At 44.7% G+C, this 22,643-nt stretch overlaps 1 protein-coding gene across 1 annotated transcript in view; it reads left to right on the top strand.

Annotated features, from left to right (window-relative positions):
* NOS1AP (nitric oxide synthase 1 adaptor protein) overlaps positions 1–22,643 on the top strand; it is an 87,697-nt gene that overhangs the window by 31,216 nt on the left and 33,838 nt on the right. Inside the window, exon 2 of the mRNA XM_060232588.1 lies at positions 2,134–2,205. Within this exon, the coding sequence (XP_060088571.1) occupies positions 2,134–2,205 (72 nt within the window). The remainder of the gene's footprint in view (positions 1–2,133; positions 2,206–22,643) is intronic.

Raw genomic sequence — 22,643 nt, 5'->3', positions numbered from 1 at the left:
ACTGTCACCACCAGCCCCTTCCACTGAAAGCACAGCCCGCTTGCCGTGGGAGGGAGGATTAATCTATCAAAGCCGTGTCCCTAAAATAAATTGCTGAGTTCCCAGAGCCTAGTTCCTAAGTAACCTCACATGAGTACATATAAATAATTATTCTTTAAAAGAAAAAAAAAACTGCTTTCAAAACAGAAATGCCACTTGTCAATGTAATGTCGCGAAACTCAGTGGAATTCTTATTTCTGCTTTGGAAACAGGTGATGTCGTCCTTCAGAAGATGCTTGAAGCAGCATTAATAGTGGGATTATATAAGTGACGAGAGACAAGAAGAGGCAGTTCTTAAGGCTAAACCGAATGGAATGCCCGTAGAAAACCAATTAATAGGAGGCCTTTGGACTTGTAGGAGTGAGTGTGTGTATCTGTGGGAAAGTGAGGTCAGGAATGCAGAAGTTTATACTTTGGAAGCCAACTTCCCTTTATTCTTAAGGCCCATGCCCATACCTTCCACTGAAGGTTATCTAAAGAATCAACAGAAACCCGTCGAGTCTTTGCTTTGAGATAAAGTTGTTTGGATAGAATCCTTTGGGGATTAATGGTTCCCTTTTTCAAAGTGTGTACATTGTGAGAGTGACTCAAACGATATACCTTTGTGATTTGTTGATTCTTTGAAAAAAAATTATAGGCTAGCATTCACGAAGAGCATGTTGTAGCCCATCAAACCAAGACCTCTGGTACTTTTGCTGATTTTTATCTTTGATTGGTATCTTTGCTGATTTTACTGTGCTGCTCCTGTTTTGTAATGTCTGTTTTTATGACATTTTTAACTCTGTTGTTTTATTGTTGTAAGCCATCCTGAGCATGCTTGTGGGATAGGGCGGGATATAAATCTAAAAATTAAATTAAATTAAGGGGATTCTTAATCAAGAGTGGTCAAAGTTGCTTATAATAAGAGCCACATAGAATAAACCAGGGCTTTTTTTTTTTTTTGCAGGAACGCACAGGAATGCAGTTCCGGCTGGTTTGGTACCAGGGGGTGTGGCCCAATATGCATATGAGTTCCTGCTGGGCTTTCTCTTAAAAAAGGCCCTGTGTGAAACAATGGTGATATCAGGGTGTGTGGCATAATATGCAAATGAGTTCCGGTTGGGCCTTTATCTACAAAAAAAGCCCTGGAATAAATGTCAGATGTTTGAGAGCTGGGAGGGAAGCAGGAAGGAGAGCTGGGAAAGAGAAGTGGAAAGAAAGCAACTTTAACTTTAAATGCATTTTCCAAGCAGCCAGCAGGCTTGACTTGGAGAAGCAATTTAAAGAGAGAAATGCCTTTTCCAAGTTAGCCAACGGGGCGGTGGAGGTTTCAAGAACCACACAATATACGTGAAAGATCCACATGTGGCTCCTGAGTCAGAGTTTAGCCACCCCTGGTTTAGGCACTCCCTTGCAGATGGCAAGAGACACTGAGTATTCTTCCTTGGCTTTGTCCCTTTTCTTTTCCCTGTTCCTTTCTCCTCTTTTTCCACTTCCCAGTGTTTGCCTGTTACAATATTGGGCCTTTTCTAGTTGCCAGTTTTTCTTACTCTCCAGACAGCCAGTTCACATCATGTACTGCTCCTAACTGTCCTATCAGTTGCCTGGTAGCCAGCACCCTCCTCTAAGCAGAGTCTTCCAGAATGAGAACAACCGTGTACTGCAACAGTTACAAAGACAGGGTATTTATGATGCATCATAATTCATAAGCAGCCACCCAAGGACAGAGCCTTGAATTCAATGTTTGCTTGCCAGTGCAGGGACAGCCTGAATATGGTGAGTGGTGGTAGAAGCCAGGATGAGACTGTCCCACATTCTCTGCCTTTCAGTCCACAAAATAAGAATGTAAACAGAATTTTGCAGCATCTTCTTAAAGGTTAACAAATGTATTGCGATCGAAGCTTTCCTGGGCCAGAGCCCACTTTCCGAAATTCATGGAACGGGCATCTTAAGTGAGTCAAGTCAATATTTTACCCTGGGCACAAAGAGAACAAGAAGAAATTAGTTCAGCAGAAGAGGAAGTTGCCTGGAAGGCAGATCTCCTAGGAAAGTTTGACTTCGTTCCATCCAGAATGTTTCCACTGTAACTTCTCTCCCTTTTCCCCCTCTTTTCAGTATATTGGCAGCCTAGACGTGCCTCGGCCAAACAGCAGAGTGGAGATCGTGAATGCTATGCGGCGTATCAGGGCAAGTAGCCATACAGTCTTATTGTGGTTCTCTGTTGTGTCCCAAAGAGATGGAGTTGGGGGGGTAAGGGAGAATGATTCGCCGTGTGTGCCAAGGTGAAGGTGTGCACATACATCTCTCTGTTTCTCCTTAAAATTTATGCGAGCTGGGAGCCTATGAGAAATTGCTGGGCAGAGAGTGGAAAGATTTGGACATTTCCCCCCCTCTACAGATACATTCAAATTGTCCCTTGTTGTATTTTGTAAATTCTTAGGGCCTTGAACAGGCTGATTTCCCTTTGGTTTCTCCCCCGTCTTTAACTCACAATCAAATACTGAAAATTCTGTGTCTCCTGGAGTTTTCTCTGCCCTTAAGAGACCTTTTAAATGTTTTTTCTTTACCCTGCCCCCACCCACCCACCCACCCCCGCTTTTCTAATTGACACAAGCCACCCATTTTATTATTAGGTATAGTAATTATAAAGGTACAGTAATAGAGAGCAGTGTGGGCAGCGCAAGACAAGACTAAACAGGAGAAGAGGGTGCTTCAGTTGCATTTGAGTTGGGGATAAAGATGCAGATTTCATGGAAGGGGTGGGCGGGTGAGAAGAGTCTGTTTGAGAGAAAGAAGGGAGGTGTCATCACACAAATTTTCTGGGTGGGAGTTCTATTTTCTATGGTTCCTGGCCTTGAAGGCAACAAAAGCAGTTGCTGAGTTCAGGTGTACGTGGAAAAAGCTGACTTTATTTTGTTTTTTTCACAATCACTCCCAGGGGTCGTTTTGTAGAAAAATAGGTGGTAGAGCTCATTAGCATAACTCATTAGCATAATCCTCCACCCCTCCCACCAACCAAAAGCAACCCAACTCAAGAAGGCAGAGCCCCGGGTGAGCAAGGCCTGCTTGGGCTGGCTAGAGATCCAGCCAGCCCAAGCAGGCCTCACTCACCTGGGGCTCTCCTTGGCCACCCCTCCCCACAGTGAAAAGGCCAACAAGACACCTGCTGCCCAAAATCACATAAGAAGTAGAGAAAGGGTGGCACGAACCTCTCCAAGGATTAATGAGGGCTGCAAAGCCTCTGGTGGCTGGCTGGCTGCTCACTCTCCTAACCCAGGGATTGTTATGCAGCTGCACCTACTATTCAATGGACAAGGTGGGGAGGAGGAGGGGGATCCCTCAGAAAGGTTCAGGAGCTGCATTCCTGTGTGCTCCTGCTGATTTCAAGGCCTGATCACTCCCATGTGATCTCATTTTTTAAAAAAATAAAGCGTCAAACAACGTTCTCCCGTTTTAAATCTGTTCTGAAGAGCGATGGAAAGCTGTATAAATTACTCAAGGCCTTGTGCACTGAGAAGTTTCATGAGGGGTGCAAGACCAGCCATGGAGTTGGTATGGTAGAGTATTGGATTCGGACTGGGAGAAACTTGGGATTAGATCACGCCCATCATGCAGCTGAATGGGTGACATTGGGCCAACAATGCACTCTTTTCTGCCTAACAGGATCAAATGGGAGTGAGATGGAGCTATGCATGCCACCCTGATCTCTTTGTAGGAAGGGAAGTTGTTTTTTGTTTTTGTTTTTTTAAATTGAAATAAAATCAACACTGTAAATCTGGCTTCTCATCAAACCATGAGAAAAATTGTTACCCAGAGTTCTTTTATAGGGATAAGAACAATCAGGCTGGCTGTGAAAAATTGTGGATGGGGAGGTGGCGGAGTTTAGTTCTTCCTGAAATAGAACACTTAAAACTGCCTGGGATTTTTTTTTTGCTAAATCTGCATCTCCTACAACTGCAGATGTTACACAAATCCTATAATGGATTTCTGAAATGCATACTCCAGTAATATTTTCATCAATGTTATGTTTCCAATGGTGTCCAAAGGAATGCCAGTTATACCTAAAAATAAGACAACCTGTGGGGGAAGGAAAAGGAACAGCTACTGAAAATTTGGGAGCAAATTGAATTTGACTTTAGAAAAGTACTTTGAAAGATTTACAGAACATCCTCAGCTTTACAGGTACTGGCATGCATTGATGAACTTTGCCTGCTACTTCGTAGTAACGTCTTTGTATAGAACATCCTCATATTTAGCTGCTTTGGATTCTTCCATTGTATGCTGTATGAGAAAGAAATAAGTTTGAGTTGCACACACAGTGGTGATGAGAACAAGTTGAGAAGCTTGCTATAGTTTATGTTAGTCTTCAGTTTTCTAGTCGAGGTGAACATTCAAAATGGAGTCCTACTTTATCTTTTAAAAGGTAAAGGCAGTCCCCTGTGCAAGCACCAGTCGTTTCTGACTCTGGGGTGAAGTCACATCATGATGCTTTCATGGCAGACTTTTTACGGGGTGCTTTGCCATTTCCTTCCCCAGTCATCTACACGTTACCTCCAACAAGCTGGGTACTTATTTTACCAACCTCGGAAGGATGGAAGACTGAGTCAACCCTGAGCCAGCTACCTGAACCCAGCTTCCACCGGAATCAAACTTAGGTCGTGAGCAGAGCTTGGACTGCAGTAGTGCAGCTTACCACTCTGCGCCACGGGGCTCCTACTTTATCTTTTACACTCAGGCAAATGATGTTGGCTGCACATCTGCAGCAGTTCTGTCATAGATTGTTGGGAAGTTAGTGGAACAGGGTTCCTCAGAACCAAGAAAAGGACTTCTCTGCCCATGCATTGCTCTAAATCAAAAGACCTACTGAATTTTAAACTGAACAGCTCCTCCTCATTGGGTTTGGTGAAAGTCTCCTTGTACAACCAGACAAACAGCCAACTCACCAGTGGGTTGAACCAGCCACCAAGGACTGCATCTACCTGTTGCTCAATATTTAATTTTTGATGTGCCATAGCAATAATTTGCAACTGGATCAGCTTGTCTGCACAGGATAATCCAGGTGCAAAAAGTTGCTGTCATGTAACAAAAAGCACTGTATCCAACAATGCGTGGATACAGCTCAGGTGTGCATAAGACTGTAACTTTGGATCTAACATCTGAGAACATTGCAGGTCACATCATACTTGGGGAGTGGAAGGTTCTAACAATTTGGGCTGTATTTAAACAAGGAAGGGGTTTGGAGTGCTAGATAAATCATTCTTATGCGGTCAGCAAATAGTCACCAGACTGCCTGGTAAGGTGTAAGAAGAAGGATTTGCACCTGGAGACCAAATGGAGCAGATTGTTTGATCAGACTTGTCCACTCCAGCTAATCCACATTCCTTGACGGGTTGGCATGCTGGTCAGTTAAATAAATAAATAAACGAGAGCCAGTTTGGTGTAGTAAGTGCACGGACTCCTATCTGGGAGAACCGGGTTTGATTCCCCGCTCCTCCACTTGCACCTGCTGGAATGGCCTTGAGTTAGCCATGGCTCTTGCAAGTAACAGTATGTTCTCCCTAATAGTCCAACACTCTGGATCAGGTCTAGCAGCAGTTCAGACCCTTTTATCTGGGCCTCTAGCTAGAACCACAGGTATCACCAAAGAGGAAGAATCAGTCTGTTGTATAATTAAAACTGCTGCCTAGAAAAATTGACAATCAGGCCTCCGATTCAGCAGGAGCTCACAGAAGTGCAGCTCCTGAACCTTTCTGAGGGTCCCCCCCTCCTCCCCACCTACCTTGTCCATTGAATAGTAGGTACAGCTGCATAACAATCCCTGGACTAGGAGAGCAGAAGTCAGCCAGCCACCAGGGGCTTTGCCACGCCCCCAGCAGCCCTCATTAACCCCTGGAGAAGCTCACTACATCCTTTCTCAATTTCTTATGTGATTTTGAACAGCAGGTAGCTTGCTGGCCTTTTGACTGTGGGGGGTAGCCCAGGAGAGCCTCAGGCAAGTGAGGCCTGCTTGGGGAGGGGTGGATTTCTAGCCAGCCGAATTAGGCCTTGCTCGCCCAGGGCTCTCCTTTCTTGCATCGGGTTGCTTTTGGCGGGAGGGGGGGGGGGCTAATGAGTTATGCTAATGAGCTCTGCCACCTATTTTTATACAAAGCGGCCCCTGCTGACAATCATATATATATGATTATTATATTATATTATATTATATTATATTATATTATATTATATTATATTATATATTATATATAAATTGTTACTTTCCTTCATTTCTTTAAAAATTGTAACTGCTGTCACAGTATAAAAGCCAGAGAGAGTGACTGAATTGACTTGTCTAAAAATCTTGTTAAATATTTGTTAGAATAATTAATTGTATTTTTAAAGCAATTGGATTGATTTCCAACAATAACAGTAAACTAATCTGGTTTTTGAAAAAAATTGGCATAAGGTAACAAACCAGTTAATGATTCACATATTTTTTGTTGTTGTTGCTAAAGTTAATTCATTAAAAAAAACCCCTTGGCCGTTATTTGACATTATGGTATCAGTCAAATGCCCTGATCAGTTTCAGTTTAATAATAATAACAATAATATTTAATTTGTATCCTGCCCTCCCCGCCGAAGCAGGCTCAGGGCGGTCAGTTTACTTCATTACGGTCCACGACCAGAGGCACAACACAGTACAAACAGCAGCAACCACAGAGAAATTATAAAAATATACATGAATAAATTTCCCGGATCCTTTTTGACCCATCATATGGCACTGAGAACCCATGTGGTGTAGCAATAGGGTATGTCAGGCCAGAAATGAGGAGACACAGGTTCGAATCCCCTCTCTACCCTGGAAGCTTGCTTGGGTCAGTCCCTCTTTCTCAGCCTAATCCTTCCTCTCCAGCTGGTTGTTCTGAGAGTCAAATGGAAGAGAGAACAATGCTTGGGAGCCAGTTTGGCATAGTGATTAAGAGCGGTGGGCTCTAATCTAGAGGACCAGGTTTGATTCCCCAGTCCTCCGTGTAAAGCCATCTGGGTGACCTTGGGTCAGTCACAGCTCTCTCGGATCTCTCTCAGCCCTACATACCACACAGGGTGTCTGTTGTTAGAAGAGGAAGGGGAGGTGATCGAATGCTGCTCCAGGTCTCCTTCAGGTAGTGAAAGGTGGGGCATAAAACCAACGCTTCTTCTTATAAGCCACTTTGAGTCTCCATTGGGAGAGAAAAGAGGGGTATAAATATATACAGTAAAATGGATTGGTTTGGTTGAATTGGGTGAGTAGGAATCCCCTTACATAGCCCTAGAACTCAGTCATCACAATCAGGATGCAACTTTCAGTGCACTTTCCAGTTCACACAGTAAAATCCAGTTGGAAAGTGCATTGAAAGCGGATTGAAAAGAGCATTACTTAGTGTGTGTGATTGCAGCTTCACTTGCTTTGGGGTGGGGTGGGTTTTACATCTGAATTTTCCCTCCTCTGCATTCCTCAGTGGTGTGGGCAGCGTGCATAATTGACGGAGTCGATATTAAAAAGAAAATAAAAGAAAATCAGACTGTTGTTTATGTACAAAAGAGCAGGGTGAGCAGAATGAAGGGTCTGTCTGGTCAGTTAATAGCAGGCTGATTCAGGCCAATCGTCCAGTGTTTCTGGCTCTGGAACATTCCGCACATACTCAGCAACTGTGCCTCTGCTTCCTCATCCTCTCTCTGCACTCCAGAGCATCGGCCAATACTGAGAGCAGGAACATAGTACAGTGGAGCTAGGATTGTGCATTTTGGTTAATATAGGCTGGCTAGCCAGTCACCACTGCTTGTTCCAGAAACCTAGTCTGTTCCTCCCAGGACATGGGTTGGCTGATGCTCCTGCTTCCTGGAGCCTGCTGCAGTTCCTCATACCACCAAGAGGAGCTCAGGCCAACCAGGTAGCAAATGGATACGTTGGGGAGGGGGAGTGTATTAGGGGAAAGAAGATAAGTCTGCCATCAGCTTGCATTTTCCAGCACTGCATCTCTTTTAAAGTCTAGTTGAAACAGGGAGAAGCCCCAAACCACCTAAGTTGCCAGAAAAGGGAAGGGAAAGACATTAAGGTCTGCACTAACTGGATTTGTGGAGTCCTCTCTGGGGTTCCCTTCATCACTGCCTAATGTGCAACAACTGGAATCCACCGAGAAGCCAGGCCTGGCAATCTAAAGGTTGTTTGGCTCAAAGTGCCTGATAAGTGAATCTGGGAGGTGATACTCCCCACTCCCATATTCTTCCCCTTTTAGGGTATTGGATATGATTCCTGAAACTTCCTAGTACATAATACTGGTTTCTTGAGGTCTTGCCCTAATGAACAGTGCCACAGAAACATGGTGAAGTAAATAGGTGGTATTAAACTATTGTTAGGCCGGTTACAGATTGCCGGCTGAGAGCGACATCAAGCCAACCCGGAAGTGAGCCGGTTAGAAAAGGAGTGCCTGGGAGTGTGCAGATGGCGCACTGTCACGACCCGGACCTTCAGGTAGAGACGGGCGGCTGCTGTTGCCCTGGCAATCGGCCAGGACGCTGGCAGCCGGCTACGGTTCTTTCAAGGAGCAGCACAAGCGTTATCTAGCAGTCCTAATTAGTCCCTACCATAAATCAGTCCAGCCGAAGGGAGAAGCAGGGCGCGTCGTCACAGGAATGCAGTGGGTCAAAAGCCAGAGGAAGCAAGCCGAATATATTCAAAGCACCTAAGCCAGTCCACAGAGCAAAAGCAGAGTCCAGTTCCAAGTCCAAGTTTCAAGCCGGGTCAGGAGCAAACGGGTTCTCTCAGCAGGCAAGAGGGTGCAGGGCGTGGTCACGTCCGAGGAGGATCGTTCGTTGCCAGCACAGTTTGCCCTAAGGCCAGGACTACAGATATACTGTGCTGGCTTGTTAACTCGTTAGTACTCCGGGCTTAGATCTCTCCTCCCACGCATGCGTGCTTCTTTCCGTCTGTCTTTGAACTCCTGCCGTCTCCTTTCACGGAGCTGGCTCACAGGTGGCGGGGATTCAGGAGGTGATGCACTAGGGCCCGGTGTGGCCTGATCAGTTTCAGGAGGGGATGAGCTAGGGCCTGGTGTGGCCTGATCAGTTTCAGGTGGCTCCTGCTCTGGGTTAGCAAGGGCTGGGTCTGGTGCAGGCCTGACACGCACAGCCTGCCCCTAGAACAGGGATGGACCACTGGCGGAGCATCCAGAGCTCTCATGTGCCCGTCTTCCGCTCTCCAGGCACTCTCTGGGTGCTTCCTAGCTGTCCAGATGGCTGGAGAGGTGCCTTGGAGCCACTTCAGATATTAGGTACCACTTTGGATGTGGTGCCTTTCTGAGGCAGCTCCCAGCCGGACCAGGATGGGGTGAGTACGGGACGGCAGGCAGCTGTGCATGTTTGGATGCGCTTTTTAGATCTGCTTGCCTGCTGTCCCTGGGGTGGCTTAAACTGCCCAACTGTAACGAGTCCTACTTCCCCTATAAAATCAGTTTCAAAGCAGGGTTGCATAAATGAATGTTATCTTGGCAGACAGAGACAAAGCAAAGCCATGTTGCATTCAACGTTAGAACAGAAGTACCTCTCTTTGCGGCCCAGCCCCATGTACTCAGCTCAGAAATTCATGTGGCATGTCTTGTTCGTGGTCCTTATTCTTGACCTTTGCACAGATTACTCTTCCAGCATTTTAGTCTTCTTGAATGATGTCTTCAGATGAGTAAATCAGCAGAGATAGAACTAAACTTTGAACCATTATCGCATTGTCATCATCATCTTTATAGACGGCCGTCCCCAAAACGGCTCAGGACAGTGTGCATCATTTGTCAGAACATAGAATAAGCTGAAATATACAATAAATAAAGTTAAAATAGGTAACAAGAATAGATAACAAAAGCATCCTCCAAATAGTTGGTGGCGTAAAAATTTCTCTCCCTCCATAGGGCGAATCATAGACTGGGCATGGTGAAGGCCCAGGCAGAATCCAATTTAAAAGGCCATTCCTGTGTCCTCAGCTGTAGGCCTGGTGGAACATTTCTGTTTTACTTGCCCTGTGGAACTGTACTAGTTCCCGGATGTCACTAGGCAGAGAGTTCCACCAGACTGGTCCGAGAAGGCCCTGACTCTATTTGAGGACAGCTGGATGTCTTTTGGGCCAGGGATTGCCAGTAGAATTTGGTCTCCCAAGTGTAAAGCTCTTTGGGGGACATAACTGGAGAGAGGTGGTCCCACAGGTATGTTGGTCCCAGACTGTTAAGGGCTTTAAAGGCCAGAAAGCTTTAATTAAGGATGAGTTGGATGCATACTTGGAAATAAGCTCTGCTTGTACTGGGATCTGATTCTGAATGAAAACGTGTGGGGCCAGCGTATGGATATTGCTTTTAGTAATAAAATATATGTGGAGGGATGGGAAAATGGATATGTAGAGTATACTTTTCTTGTGTTAAGGGTTTTTCTGTAGGGTGGGTACTTTGACTTTTGGAGAAGAAGATTGCTCATAATATTTTGTTTCGCATGTAAGGACTGGTGCTTAATTTATAAGATTAGAGCTGCCTTGACTAACATGTTTCTGGGGATTGTGACTTTTGTGGGCAAGAATCTTTTATCCCAGAAGCAGTCAGGAAGTGGGAGGGGGAGAGGCCCAAAACAGAGATAGTTCCATCATCCTTCCTCCTCTACAGCCTCCTTATCTCTCCAGTCTCCTTGACACCTATTAGATTTAAATTAGTGAGATAAGAGAAAGGCTTGCAGACTAATTCACTGTCTCACAAGACATCCTCTTCTCACTTAAGATTTAATTTTGATAACAGCAGTGTTACCTGCCTGTGGTGTAATTAGTTTGGCTGAGATTAAATTCCTTCACAAGTTATCTGAGTTGATCATGCACAGCATCTCTATACGGTTTGGCACGGAGATGATATTAGAGCAGGGGTGGCCAAACTGTGGCTCGGGAGCCACATGTGGCTCTTTCACTCATATTGTTTGGCTCCTGAAGCCCCCACTGTCCCATTGGCCAGCTTGGAGAAGGCATTTTTCTTTTAAATCACTTCGCCAAGCCAGCTTGGAGAAAGCATTTAAAGTGAAAGCTGCTTTCTTTCCACCTCTGTCTCCCTCTGTCATCTATTTGCTTTCTTTCCACCTTTCTTACCAACCTTCCTTCCTCCCTGTCTTGTGGCTCTTGAACATCAGATTGTGGCTCTTGAACAATCTGCTGTGTGATTGAGCAAGCTTGGCAAAGCAAGCTGTGATGCAGAAGGAAGCAGATGATAGCCAGTTGCTCGGGGGCCTGATAGGAGCTCTCCGGGGCCTGATTTGGCCCCCAGGTCGCATGTTTGAAACCCGTGAGCTAGAGGCTAAAAATCTGTGGAGCTAGTTCACGCTAATTCAGCTTAGAGGGAACACTGGTCATCTGGGCTTTTTTGTAGTAGGAACTCCTCTGCATATTAGGCCACACACCCCTGATGTAGCCAATCCTTCTGGAGATTACAGTAGGCCCTGTACTAAGAGCCTTCGGAGGATTAGCTACATCGTGGGGGTGGGGGGCTAACATGCAAAGGAGTTCTTGCTATGAAAAAAGCCCTGCATGTCATAATCTTGTCATGGCACTTTTTCAGGTTTCTCTGTCATGGAAACTGTACCAGTACAACGCTCTGCCATTTGGGCTTGTCTCAGCACCCAGAACATCCTGATAGCTGTCACGGCAGATCTCTGCCTATGTGGAGTACGAGTTACCCCATACCTGGATAATGGCCTTGTCAGGGCTTTTGTGAGGAAGGAGTCGGTCTCACAGAGCTTGACAGTTGCCTCACTTCAATTGCCATGAGTTTTAATTAACTTGGAAAAGAGCCAGCTGGTCCCAGCATGCTGCATACAACTCTTTAGAATAGAATACAATCTGAGAGAGGTCACTATAATGGATAACACAACAAAAAATGCAAGCTAGTGACCAATTTACTAAGAAGTATATAGAAATCAGTCCAAATGTCCAAAACGTGTATATTCAAGTCCCAAAGTAGTGTGGTGACAAGCCAATCGATTAAGTACTTGTTTCTTTCCAGTCTTTATCAGACCTGGGACCACTGACAAAAGAAAATATTATACAAAAGTATCAGAAGAGCATTCAGACACCACCAACCCTCTTCCAGTGAAAAATTATATCATACTTACCTATTGATTCAATTACCGTATATAGATTATTTACACACTACTTTGGGACTTGAATATACATGTTTTGGACATGTGGACTGATTTCTATATACTTCTTAGTAAATTGGTCACTAGCTTGCATTTTTTGTTGTGGAATACAACTCTTTGGCATAGTCCTAATCACAGCCCAGGCCAGAGCCTTCTTCTTAACATAAGCTCAGCTAGGTGTCTCATGTCATACATCTTCTAAGCCTTTCTCCCACCTCTTGGCCACTCTGGTGTCAACCATGGACTTTGGGGGTCTGATTTTGGCTGAGAGTCTAGTTGAACTTAGGCATATTATAAGAGGGAGGGCGGGAAGGGTTGCATCAGTGCTTAGTTCTTGTGGCCCTTTTTTACATGCCCAGGGAAATGCTGATCGCCATTTTGGGGGTCAGGAAGCAATTTTCTCCAGGCCAGTTTGGCCAGGGATCCTGGAGTTGTTTGTGGGGGGTTTTTGCCATCTTTTGGGCATGAATTAAGAGTTGCACTTTATTAGAGTCTTTCAACTGAACCTATTAATGATTTTTTTATTAATGATATAAATTGATGTCAATATAACTGTTTTCATTGCCTGGGTATTGTTTTATGGTTATTCTTTATGTTTGTTTCTTCCTCATTTTCTGGGCAAGAAGCAGGGGTCATTGAGGGGGGCGGTGTGTGGGGAGGTATTTGTGAATTTCCTGCATTGTACAGGAGGTTAGTGGAGAGAGGGACCGCGGAGGCAAAAGGAACTGTGAAATAACAATGCTCACACTCCGCATATAAAAAATGTTCAATATTATCCACAATTTGTTTCTTCCAAAAATTCTCAACAGTGTTACAGGCAAAAAACCATCTATTGCACAACATGCCTACTGTCCAGAAAAATCATATATTATTAAAGTCCAACGAATCATAAAAGAACCAGTCCAATTTTGTTTCGGGAAGACCCTTCTTCAGGCGACCATCTTTTACTTTTATGGGTTCAGTGGTGTTGATGTGCCATTTTTCTGCAGGATAAGGATCGGCAGTGGCATTCCAACAAGAGACTTTAGATGAGATTATCATTTGGAAGGCCGAGATATGGAAAATGGCACATCTACACCACTGAACCCATAAAAGTAAAAGATGGTCGCCTGAAGAAGGGTCTTCCTGAAACAAAATTGGACCGGTTCTTTTATGATTCGTTGGACTTTAGTAGTATATGATTTTTCTGGACAGAAGGCATGTTGTGCAATAGATGATTTTTTGTCTGTAACACTGTTGAGAATTTTTGGAAGAAACAAATTGTGGATAATATTGAACATTTTTTATATGCGGAGTGTGAGCGTTGCTATTGTACAGGAGGTTATAGATAACTCTGGAGGTCCCTTCTAACTCTATGATTCTATGATACTTCTTCCCTAAGCTGTGTTCACCACCATTCTTATCATCTGGAGGATAACACCCCCCCCACACACACACACATATATATGGGGATGTCCCATTTACATTGTTAGTTCTACCAGTTTATTTTTAATTCCAGTGCTTCAAATGCAGAGGTGGCCAAACTGCAGCTCAGGAGCCACATGTGGCTCTTTCACACATATTGTGTGGCTCTCAGAGCCCACACCACTCCATAGGCCAGCTTAGAGAAGGCATTTAAAGAAGAAGAAGAAAAAAGGCTGCAGATTTATTCCCTGCCCTTCTCTCTGAATCAGAGACTCAGAGTGGTTTACAATCTCTTATATCTTTCCCCCCCACAACAGACCCCCTGTGAGGTGGGTGTGACTGAGAGGACTCTTACAGCAGCTGCCCTTTCAAGGACAACTCTTGATAGCTATGGCTAACCCAAGGCCATCCCAGCAGCTGTAAGGGGAGGAGTGGGGAATCAAGCCCAGTTCTCCTGCACACTTAACCACTACACCAAACCGGCTCTCCAGTTTAAAGTTGCTTTCTTTCCACCTCTCGCTCCCACCTCCTCTCCTCATTTTCCTTCCTTCCTTCCTTCCTTGTCTGGTGGCTCTCAAACATCTGATGTTCACATCTTGGCGGCCCTCAAACATCTCACATTTATTCTATGTGGCTCTTACGTTAAGCAAGTTTGGCCATCCCTGGTCAAATGTATCAGAAGATGAATTAAAATGGAAGAATCTGGACCTATGACCTTTTAGGCAGTCCCAGTGCTCTGCTCTTAATGTGCAGCTATGCTTACGCAGTGGTGTGGGAAAGGCAATCTTCATGCAATCTAAGATGCTCTCCAGGAAACAGGCTGTTGCCAGGAAGACTGCTCACGCTAACGTTTACGGGGAGGCCAATGAGCCCTGGTACTGAAGACAAGTTCCATAGTTCAGCAGGGGTTTGAATCAAGCCAGGGAGCCGGGTTCCAAAGGCCATTGACCCTTGAATGTGAGACTGTATCATGCATACTTATCCCGTAGCTCAGTCCCTCGCTGGAAGATAAGGTCTGCATTGGGTAGAACTTGGTTCACCTTGCTTGCTACCCCTTAGGCTTTGTCTTGCTGTTAAGCTTTGTCATTGACCAGCCTGAACTTGTCAGAAGGGTGAGCTATCACTAGTTTAATAAATGCATTCAGTTATTTTGAAACAGATAAATCCCCCTTTCTCCCTTGGAAACTGGGACCCAAAGTGGGTAACAACAGTATAACCAATATATTGTAAAAACATTTTTTAAAACCTGTTGGAAGAGAACCAATATTGAATTTTAAAAACAGAGACCAATTCTTCACTAGCAGTTGCTCCAACCCTAGGCTTTTGCTTTCCCCGGCTCAAGTGATTGATTCCCCATCAGTTGCTGCATGGGCGCATTCTGATCCATGGCTTTTTTTGTAGCAGGAACTCCTTTGCATATTAGGCCCCTCTGATGTAGCCAATCCTCTGATGTAGCCAATCCTCCAAGAGCTTACAGGGCTCTTAGTACAGGGCCTACGCTAAGCTCCTGGAGGATTGGCTACATCAGGGTTGTGTGGCCTTATATGCAAAGGAGTTCCTGCTACAAAAAAAGCCCTGGTCCTCCAATTTCCCTCGCAGTTTCCTGGTCTCTAAAAAACAAGATCAGGAAGCTGCAAGGGAAGTTGGAGGGAACCACAGGTCAAAAGGCACCCATGCAGCAACTGGTGGATAATTGAGCCAAGGAAAGCAGAAGCCCAGGGACAGAGCAACTGCTAGTGAGGAATCGGTCAGAAGTAGTTGCCCCTCTGTACCAGATTGTTATTTAGCAAGAATCTCTGGGGCATTTGCAACTGTTGTAGCACAACAAATTTGTGTTCTGTGACTGGCCTCTGTGTCCTTTTTCTGTCTCCATCCCCCATACTGCTGGTTTTCCTTCAGATCTTTGCAAGTCAAATAGTTGAAAGGGACATGAAAGTACCCTTGTGTTCGTTTTGTACCCTTTTTCGGCCTTAGCAGTTGGATGACATGCTAGAGGTATTCACTCAGCTCTTCTTGAGAGCAGCACGGCATTGCAGTCTATATTCCTCTAAACTGTGGAGTCTTGTGTGCAAAAATTCTACTTTGTGAGCTACTGGCATTCAAGTTGTGAGCTACAGCATAAATTAGTTTGCTCTGGGGCCATCTTTCCTGAGCTAAGACAAAAATGTGTGAGCCAGAGGCTAAAAAAACCTGTGAGCTAGTTCACACTAACTCAGCTTAGAGGGAACACTGATCGCAATTACAATGTCAGACTAAGACAGGGGAGGCGAGAGCTCAAACCTCTACTTGCCATGCAATTCCCTGGGTGCCCATGGGCCAGTCAGTCTCAGCATCACTTACTTCACTGTGGTTGCGAGGATAACCCGAAGGAGGGGAGAGCCACACATGCTGCCCTGAACTCCTCGGAGGAAAGGGAGGATGGAAAGGGAAAGGACTAAAATAAATAAATATCAGAGCAACTTGCAAAGAAGGGAGGCCCCTGGCATTTGCCTGGAATGTCTGGAATTGCTGCTGTGTGTGGTAATCTTTGACCTCCGTCTGTATCAAGACACTTTCCAGATGCACAGCCAAAAAGCACTCTTGTTCCTAAACTGTAGCTTTAGGGTTCCTGAGCGAACTTGAATCCCATTTTGCGAACTCCATTCCTCTTGAACGGGTGATATTCCATCAAAATAAAGAACACTTTTTAGCTTAACATCCACCCCCTCTTGTCCGTGGTACCCTACCTCGTCATCTCCCTCTCGAATATTGTAGATATTCTAGAATCCCCATTCTCTCATAGCTGAGAGGCAGAAGTAAAGAAAGAGGAGGATGAGCAAGGAAGGATGAGCTCTCTGGTTGGCTGCTTAAAGAATGTTCCCATAATTCCCGTGGAAAGTTCTGCAGGGAGGGCCCCACGGCCAGTAGCCTTGCTTTTAACATATGGTTTGCGTTAGACAGTAAAGAAATTCAAAGCAAGGCTTCATCAAGTAACGATAACATACAGGAAGGAATGTAAGAGGAAATGCTTCCCTTCTGAATCTCCTTGACATAGATCATAGCAAATGAAAACGTATGGAGAACCGTTTTAACACTCTTGAATCCAGGCTGAATATTCACGCAGTGGTAGATCTTTCTTAGTAACGTTACTGTTGCTTTCTGATCCAGTTAGGGGGTTTCAGGTGCTCTGCAAGGGAAACGCCACACAGAGCGCATTGCAGTAATCCAATATGGAGGATAGTGAGGTGTAATATCGTGGGTTCTTAGGCACTGAAGAGGCGAGGTGGTAGCGAATAACAGCTCTTTATTGGGTACAGCATTGTAGGTGGCTGCACAGTAAAGACTGACAGCTGGGCCAACGGGGCCAAATTTATATACAACTTTGGGTTCCTGCGCAAGCACATTATTGGATCATTCAAACCAGCAGGGGCTTGTAATTGTTGTAGGGCAGCAGAGATTTGGATCCTGCTGCCCATTGTTCCCAAGTCCCCAAGCTCAATCCGTATGGCTCCAATGAGCCAGGCAGGAGCACCCTTTAGTCTCCTGTTGAGTCCACATACATAACGCAAAACATAGATTACAACAGCCAAACAGACCCACCCCAAGAGGTGTTGTTTTCCTCACTGTAAAAATGCACATGCATTTCAAAATGGAGCAAACCGTCCTTCCCTTGGAGCCATTTGGTTCCAATTCACATAGGGCCCCTATGCTTTTGGTAAGAGAGTGTTTAAAAATTTGGTGCTCCATACACAAAACTCCAAACATATTGTGTAGTTAGGCCAATGCAAGAAACTGGAACACCATCAATAAATGAGAATTCTGCCTTTTGGGGTCCCTGAGACTCTTGGATTGGTCATTGCGAGATCAGTCTTGGTTCAGATTTCAACCAGTAGCTTTAGATGTTTTTGAACAGGGAGGGGAACAGAAAGGCAACAAAGTGGGAAGTGTTCTTGGAAGATGGTCATCACTGGCCCCGCAACCTCCCTGACAAGCAAACGGAAATGTTGAGAAAGGGTCCTGTGAATTTGTGTCCAGCTCATTAAGGTCTTATGATCTTCTGTCTCAAAGGTCACTGTGAGTCACGAGAGTCACTTTTGTGCAAGGTCATGTTAAGTTTGGCTGGCAGTGGTCTAAAAAGGTATCACATGTCCAATGCAGGCATAGCTAGTCAATACAATAACCTTTATTGGCATGATATCGAACATGGCAAGGAACCAATCCATCCATCAAATGGCAATTTGCAAATACATTAAGCGCCTTCTAGATGCTAAATATAAAAATTTTGCAACAGTTTCAATTACCAATTGGTTCCAAATTGACAACAGGAAGACAATTTTATACTTGTCGGGCTTCACTGTTTGCTCACTCAGGCAGGGATCAATGAGTATGGAGTGCAGGTCAGAGTAAAAAGTACAGTTTAGGAACACATCTTCTAAAGCATAGCTATTCACTCAGCAGCCTTTCTGAAGCGAAGGCTAAAAAGAAAGAAGATGATGCTATTGGATTTATATCCCGCCCTCCACTCCGAAGAGTCTCAGAGCGGCTCACAATCTCCTTTACCTTCCTCCCCTACAGCAAACAGCCTGTGAGGTGGGTGGGGCTGGAGAGGGCTCTCACAGCAGCTGCCCTTTCAAGGACAACCTCTGCCAGAGCTATGGCTGACCCAAAGCCATTCCAGCAGGTGAAAGTGGTGGAGTGGGGAATCAAACCCAGTTCTCCCAGATAAGAGTCCGCACACTTAACCACTACACCAAACTGGCGGGTTGGAAAATCAGAATTAAGTCTTGATTTTTGTTTAGCAAACTCCCCCCCACCCAAGTTTTCTAAACAAAAATCAATTGATGACAACGAACTTATTAGAATAGAAAAATAATTGTTGGGCTCCACAGGCGTAAATAGATCCACATTGTCCCAGAGTATTTTGAATGTTCAAGTAATGCATTACCCCTGCAAGCAGTTGACTCCTTTAGGAAGAAGTGTTTTCAGCAGTTTAGCAACTAATGTATTCTTATTTCACAATGCCACGATAACAATAAAAACTCCAGTCTTGGGGAGAGGCCCTCTGAGATGATACACGGGGGTGTGGTGCTTTATTCCCACTTCCTTGCGTTTATCTCTGCCTCCACCCAGCTCCTATACCTTATACTTTCCTTGGTAATTTCCTTTTTCATTTGACTGTAAAGTGTGCTGTGAATGTGCTGTGGTTTACAGGATGGTTGTTTTCTCTCTTCTTGAGGTATTGTGGAGCCACTCACTGAATGATCTTGTTATCTCTGCAGAACTCAAAGATGCATTCACTGCCTTGCCCAGGAAAACTGGGCAGAACTGGAGACAAAGGGAGTGGGACTTGGTGTCCGTTTAGAAGGACCAGGCGTTTCAGGAATTGCAAGCAGAGCATGATTGAGTCAACTTCTAGGAGCAGGGCTGAGAGTTGGGAGGGGTGTTGTCAATTTTTTTTAATTACTTGGGGTTTTGAGTGTGGATTTGCACATTTCCATCGTGCACAATTGTATCATAAACACATGAAGTTGCCGTATACTGAATTAGATCATTGATCTAGCAAAGTCAGTTGTCTACTCAAACTGTTAGCATCTCTCAAGGGACTCAGGCAGAGGTTTTCCACCTCACCTCCTGTCTGGTCCTTTAAACTGGAGGTGCTGGGGACTCAACATGGGACATTTTGCAAGCCAAAATGATGCTCTACTACTGAGCCATGGCCCCTCCCCATGAAAAGCTCCTGTGCAGCTTGGAATGTAACCTTAGATTCTGCACATACAAAGAGTGCATTTTTTTCAATGGCTTTAGTCCATTCCTGAACACAAAACACAGGCCAGTACAATCTGAGCAAACAGCCTAGAAGAGAATTTAAATGAAGAAGAAGCTGGGGGAGGGAAAGAAGTGCAGGGAACTGTGAATAAACCCGAGAAAACTTTGAAATTAAAAAGAAAAAGCTGTGCAGTCCCTGAGCTTCTTTGACTGATCTCCTGAAAACATCCTTTGCAAAGTCTTTATTTCCTTGACCTTGATAGACAGGAGGCAGACAACATTATTCCCACAACCCCTGGTGTTAACTGCAGACACTGAGCTGTGGTTTTGGACAAAATAGGTTTAAACCAAAAATGCATTCTGCACAAGGGCAGTGGCTAACTCTTCCAACTCTATGATTCTATGATCATTTATGCACCCTGGAGCAGCCTGATAGCCCAGCCCAGGACTTTTATCGAACAGGAACGCACAGGAATGCAGTTCCAGCTGGCTTGGTGTCAGGAGGTGTGGCCTAACATGCAAATGAGTTCCTGCTGAGCTTTTTCTACAAAAAAAGCCCTATGTGAAACAATAGTGACATCAGGGGGTGTGGGCTAATATGCAAATGAATTCCTGCTGGGCATTTTCTACAACAAAAGCCCTGGCCCAGCCTAGTCCAATCTCATTGGAATGTGGAAGCTAAACTGGGTTGGTTGCAGTTAGTACTTGGGTGGAAGGCTGCAAAGGAAGACCAGGGTTGCTACGCAGAGGCAACAAGGGCAAACCACCTCTGCTAGTTTCTTGTCTTGAAAACTCCATAGTCTTGGGGTTGTCATGAGCCAGTAACACTGTTAACATTATTATTAGTGCACAATCGTGGTTCAGGATGTTGTAACTGTTGTTGGGCCATTATTAGAAACAACAGTCACCTCAAGAAATGTAGCATTGGTTGGAGTTGAATACGTGAATGACATGAACCATTTATTTTTAATGTGCTATTTGGAAAAATATTTCCTTTTTACCTCACTATAAGATAAATCTATAAATCTATAAATCTATTCTGATAGATCTCCTAATATTCCCCTTGCTGTCACTCAGAGACGATATTTATCAGAGGAGAGTACATGAGTGCTCCAGATATTTGATCAAAAGAGCTTTAATCAGATGAAAGGAGTCCCGGTATAAGCTGGAGAGGTTCTCCTTTTGCACAGATCTAGACACCACAGGTAAAACCTTATTAGACATTTGGGCTTTGTGTTCACGAAGAACATCTGACTTTCGCAAATGAATTTCCTGCAAGCCACTGCTGGTCCTGCACTGCCCTCCACTGCCCATCTGCACAGCGCAAAAGAACCAAAGCCAAACGAACATGTGCTGCATCATCTTCATAACCCAGCATGCTGTACAAACACATTAACTTTCACCCTGTACTATTTTCTGAGAAGTTTTTCCTTAACCACAGCTTGGTCCTAAAGAATGATCATCTGCCCATGTGCAGATGGGCAGAACTCTTTTTATTTACACTCATATCAAGCAGCAATCTCATTGCTAATGAATTCCCAAGATTCCTTTGCAATTAGGTTCCAGAGTGCTATTTTATACTCTCCTGAAAGCCAATGGTTTCTGGAGCTGTGGGTAAGGAAAATTCAGTGGCAGGGATGGCAGAGGAAAGAGAGAGGCAAGGCAGGTTCCCACAAAGTCAGTAAGATTTCACATTTTCAGTGTCTAGACTCTGGTCAAAGGGTGCCAGTTTTGCAGAGAAGCCCCACTACCTCTTTTTTTGTTATAGTAGTAGTTGTTCTCCCTGCTCTGTGTGTGGGGGGGGAAGACATGTGGGAATTGTAAGTTCCAGGTAGTGTCTGCTTGCAGACATATTTCCCCTACGGCCCCCTCCAGCTGTGGTGTAGTGGTTAAGAGCAGCGAACTCTAATCTGGAGGACTGGGTTTGATTCCCCACTCCTCCTCCACATGAAGCCAACTGGGTGACCTTGGGCCAGTCAGAGCATTCTCAGCCCCACCTACCTCACAAGGTACCTGTTATCGGGAGAGGAAGGGAAGGTGACTGTAAACTGCTCTGAGGCTCCATTGGGTAGTGAAAAGCAGGATATAAAAAACGCTTCCTCAGTATCAACTTGGCTGTGCTAAAGACAATTTCCTACAAAATGTCTTGCCTGAGTTCATGAATCAATTGCATGAGATATTGAGAGTTCAATTAACAGAGTTATAATTTCTCTCTCTCTGAAAATAAGGTGCAACGTCAGCCAAGTTCCTACTGAGGCCACAGCCTCCATAGAGATGAGTTAAGCCTCCCATGTGCTGTTTTCCTGGCCTGAAACAGTTCCAGGGAGTCACTCTCTAGGGCAAACATACAGTTATTGATCCCCCTTCTTTGGTTTTTATAGTAGGGCCATACATCTATGTAGTAAAATCCATTACTGTAGGGAACCCAATGGGCAACATTGGTGCAGATAATTTAGAGGGGTGAAACTGGCATTTTGTATGAAAATAAAGTACAGTCATGAATGGGGTGGCATTTTAAATTCTGAGAGAAACAAAACCTTCTAGAATTTTGGCACCAGTAGTGTGTCCTCCTGTAGGCCACCCACAGACTTTCTGTAACATCTCAATTCTTCTTTCTGTGCACAGCATTGACTAACGTGTGAAAGGGCCGCGGGTCACTACAGTGCAATCCTAAACAGAATTACCATCCTTTTAAGCCCATTAAAGTCAACTAGCGTAGAACAATGTAACTCTGGTTAGGCTTGAACACAGAATCTCTATTAAGTCCCCCTCAGCTCTTCATCTCAGAATGCAAATCTTAAGAATTTCCATGCTCATGGATTTGCTGCCTGAATGAATAAGTGCTATAGAAATTAGGTAAAACTGTTTTCAGGTGGCACAGAATCCTGCGGCCATTCAAAGCTAGGCCTTCTAAATGACCTTTCAAGTTTTGGCAGGTACAGACTTGGATTTTATGACAAGCTGTTCTGTGTAAATAGTGGCTTGCCCATTCCTTTCACACTGTGGAAGTCTAATGTTATGCCAACATGGGTCAATGGAACCCCCTTGGGGAGGTCTGAGTAGGGAGCTGCAGTGAGATGAGGGAAGTGGTGAAAACTGTCCTCTCTCCTCCAGTAGCGGAAGTGTCTACTATGACCAGAACGGGCATTTAGGAGCCAAGCCACAGTTACTTGCCCACAAGGCTTGTTCCGCCATAATATGTGAAATGCATTGAGCCTAGCTGCTGGCAGATTCACAGCCAGAGAAGAATTCCATCTGGAGCTTCCCTGGAGCTTTCAGTGCAGGACTGTGCTGTACTTCACACCCAATCT

The sequence above is a fragment of the Heteronotia binoei genome, chromosome 2 (genome assembly GCF_032191835.1).
Source record: "Heteronotia binoei isolate CCM8104 ecotype False Entrance Well chromosome 2, APGP_CSIRO_Hbin_v1, whole genome shotgun sequence".
Classification (NCBI taxonomy): domain Eukaryota; kingdom Metazoa; phylum Chordata; class Lepidosauria; order Squamata; family Gekkonidae; genus Heteronotia; species Heteronotia binoei.
Note: the sequence above shows the minus strand (reverse complement) of the source record. Positions and strands in the feature narration are given on the sequence as shown.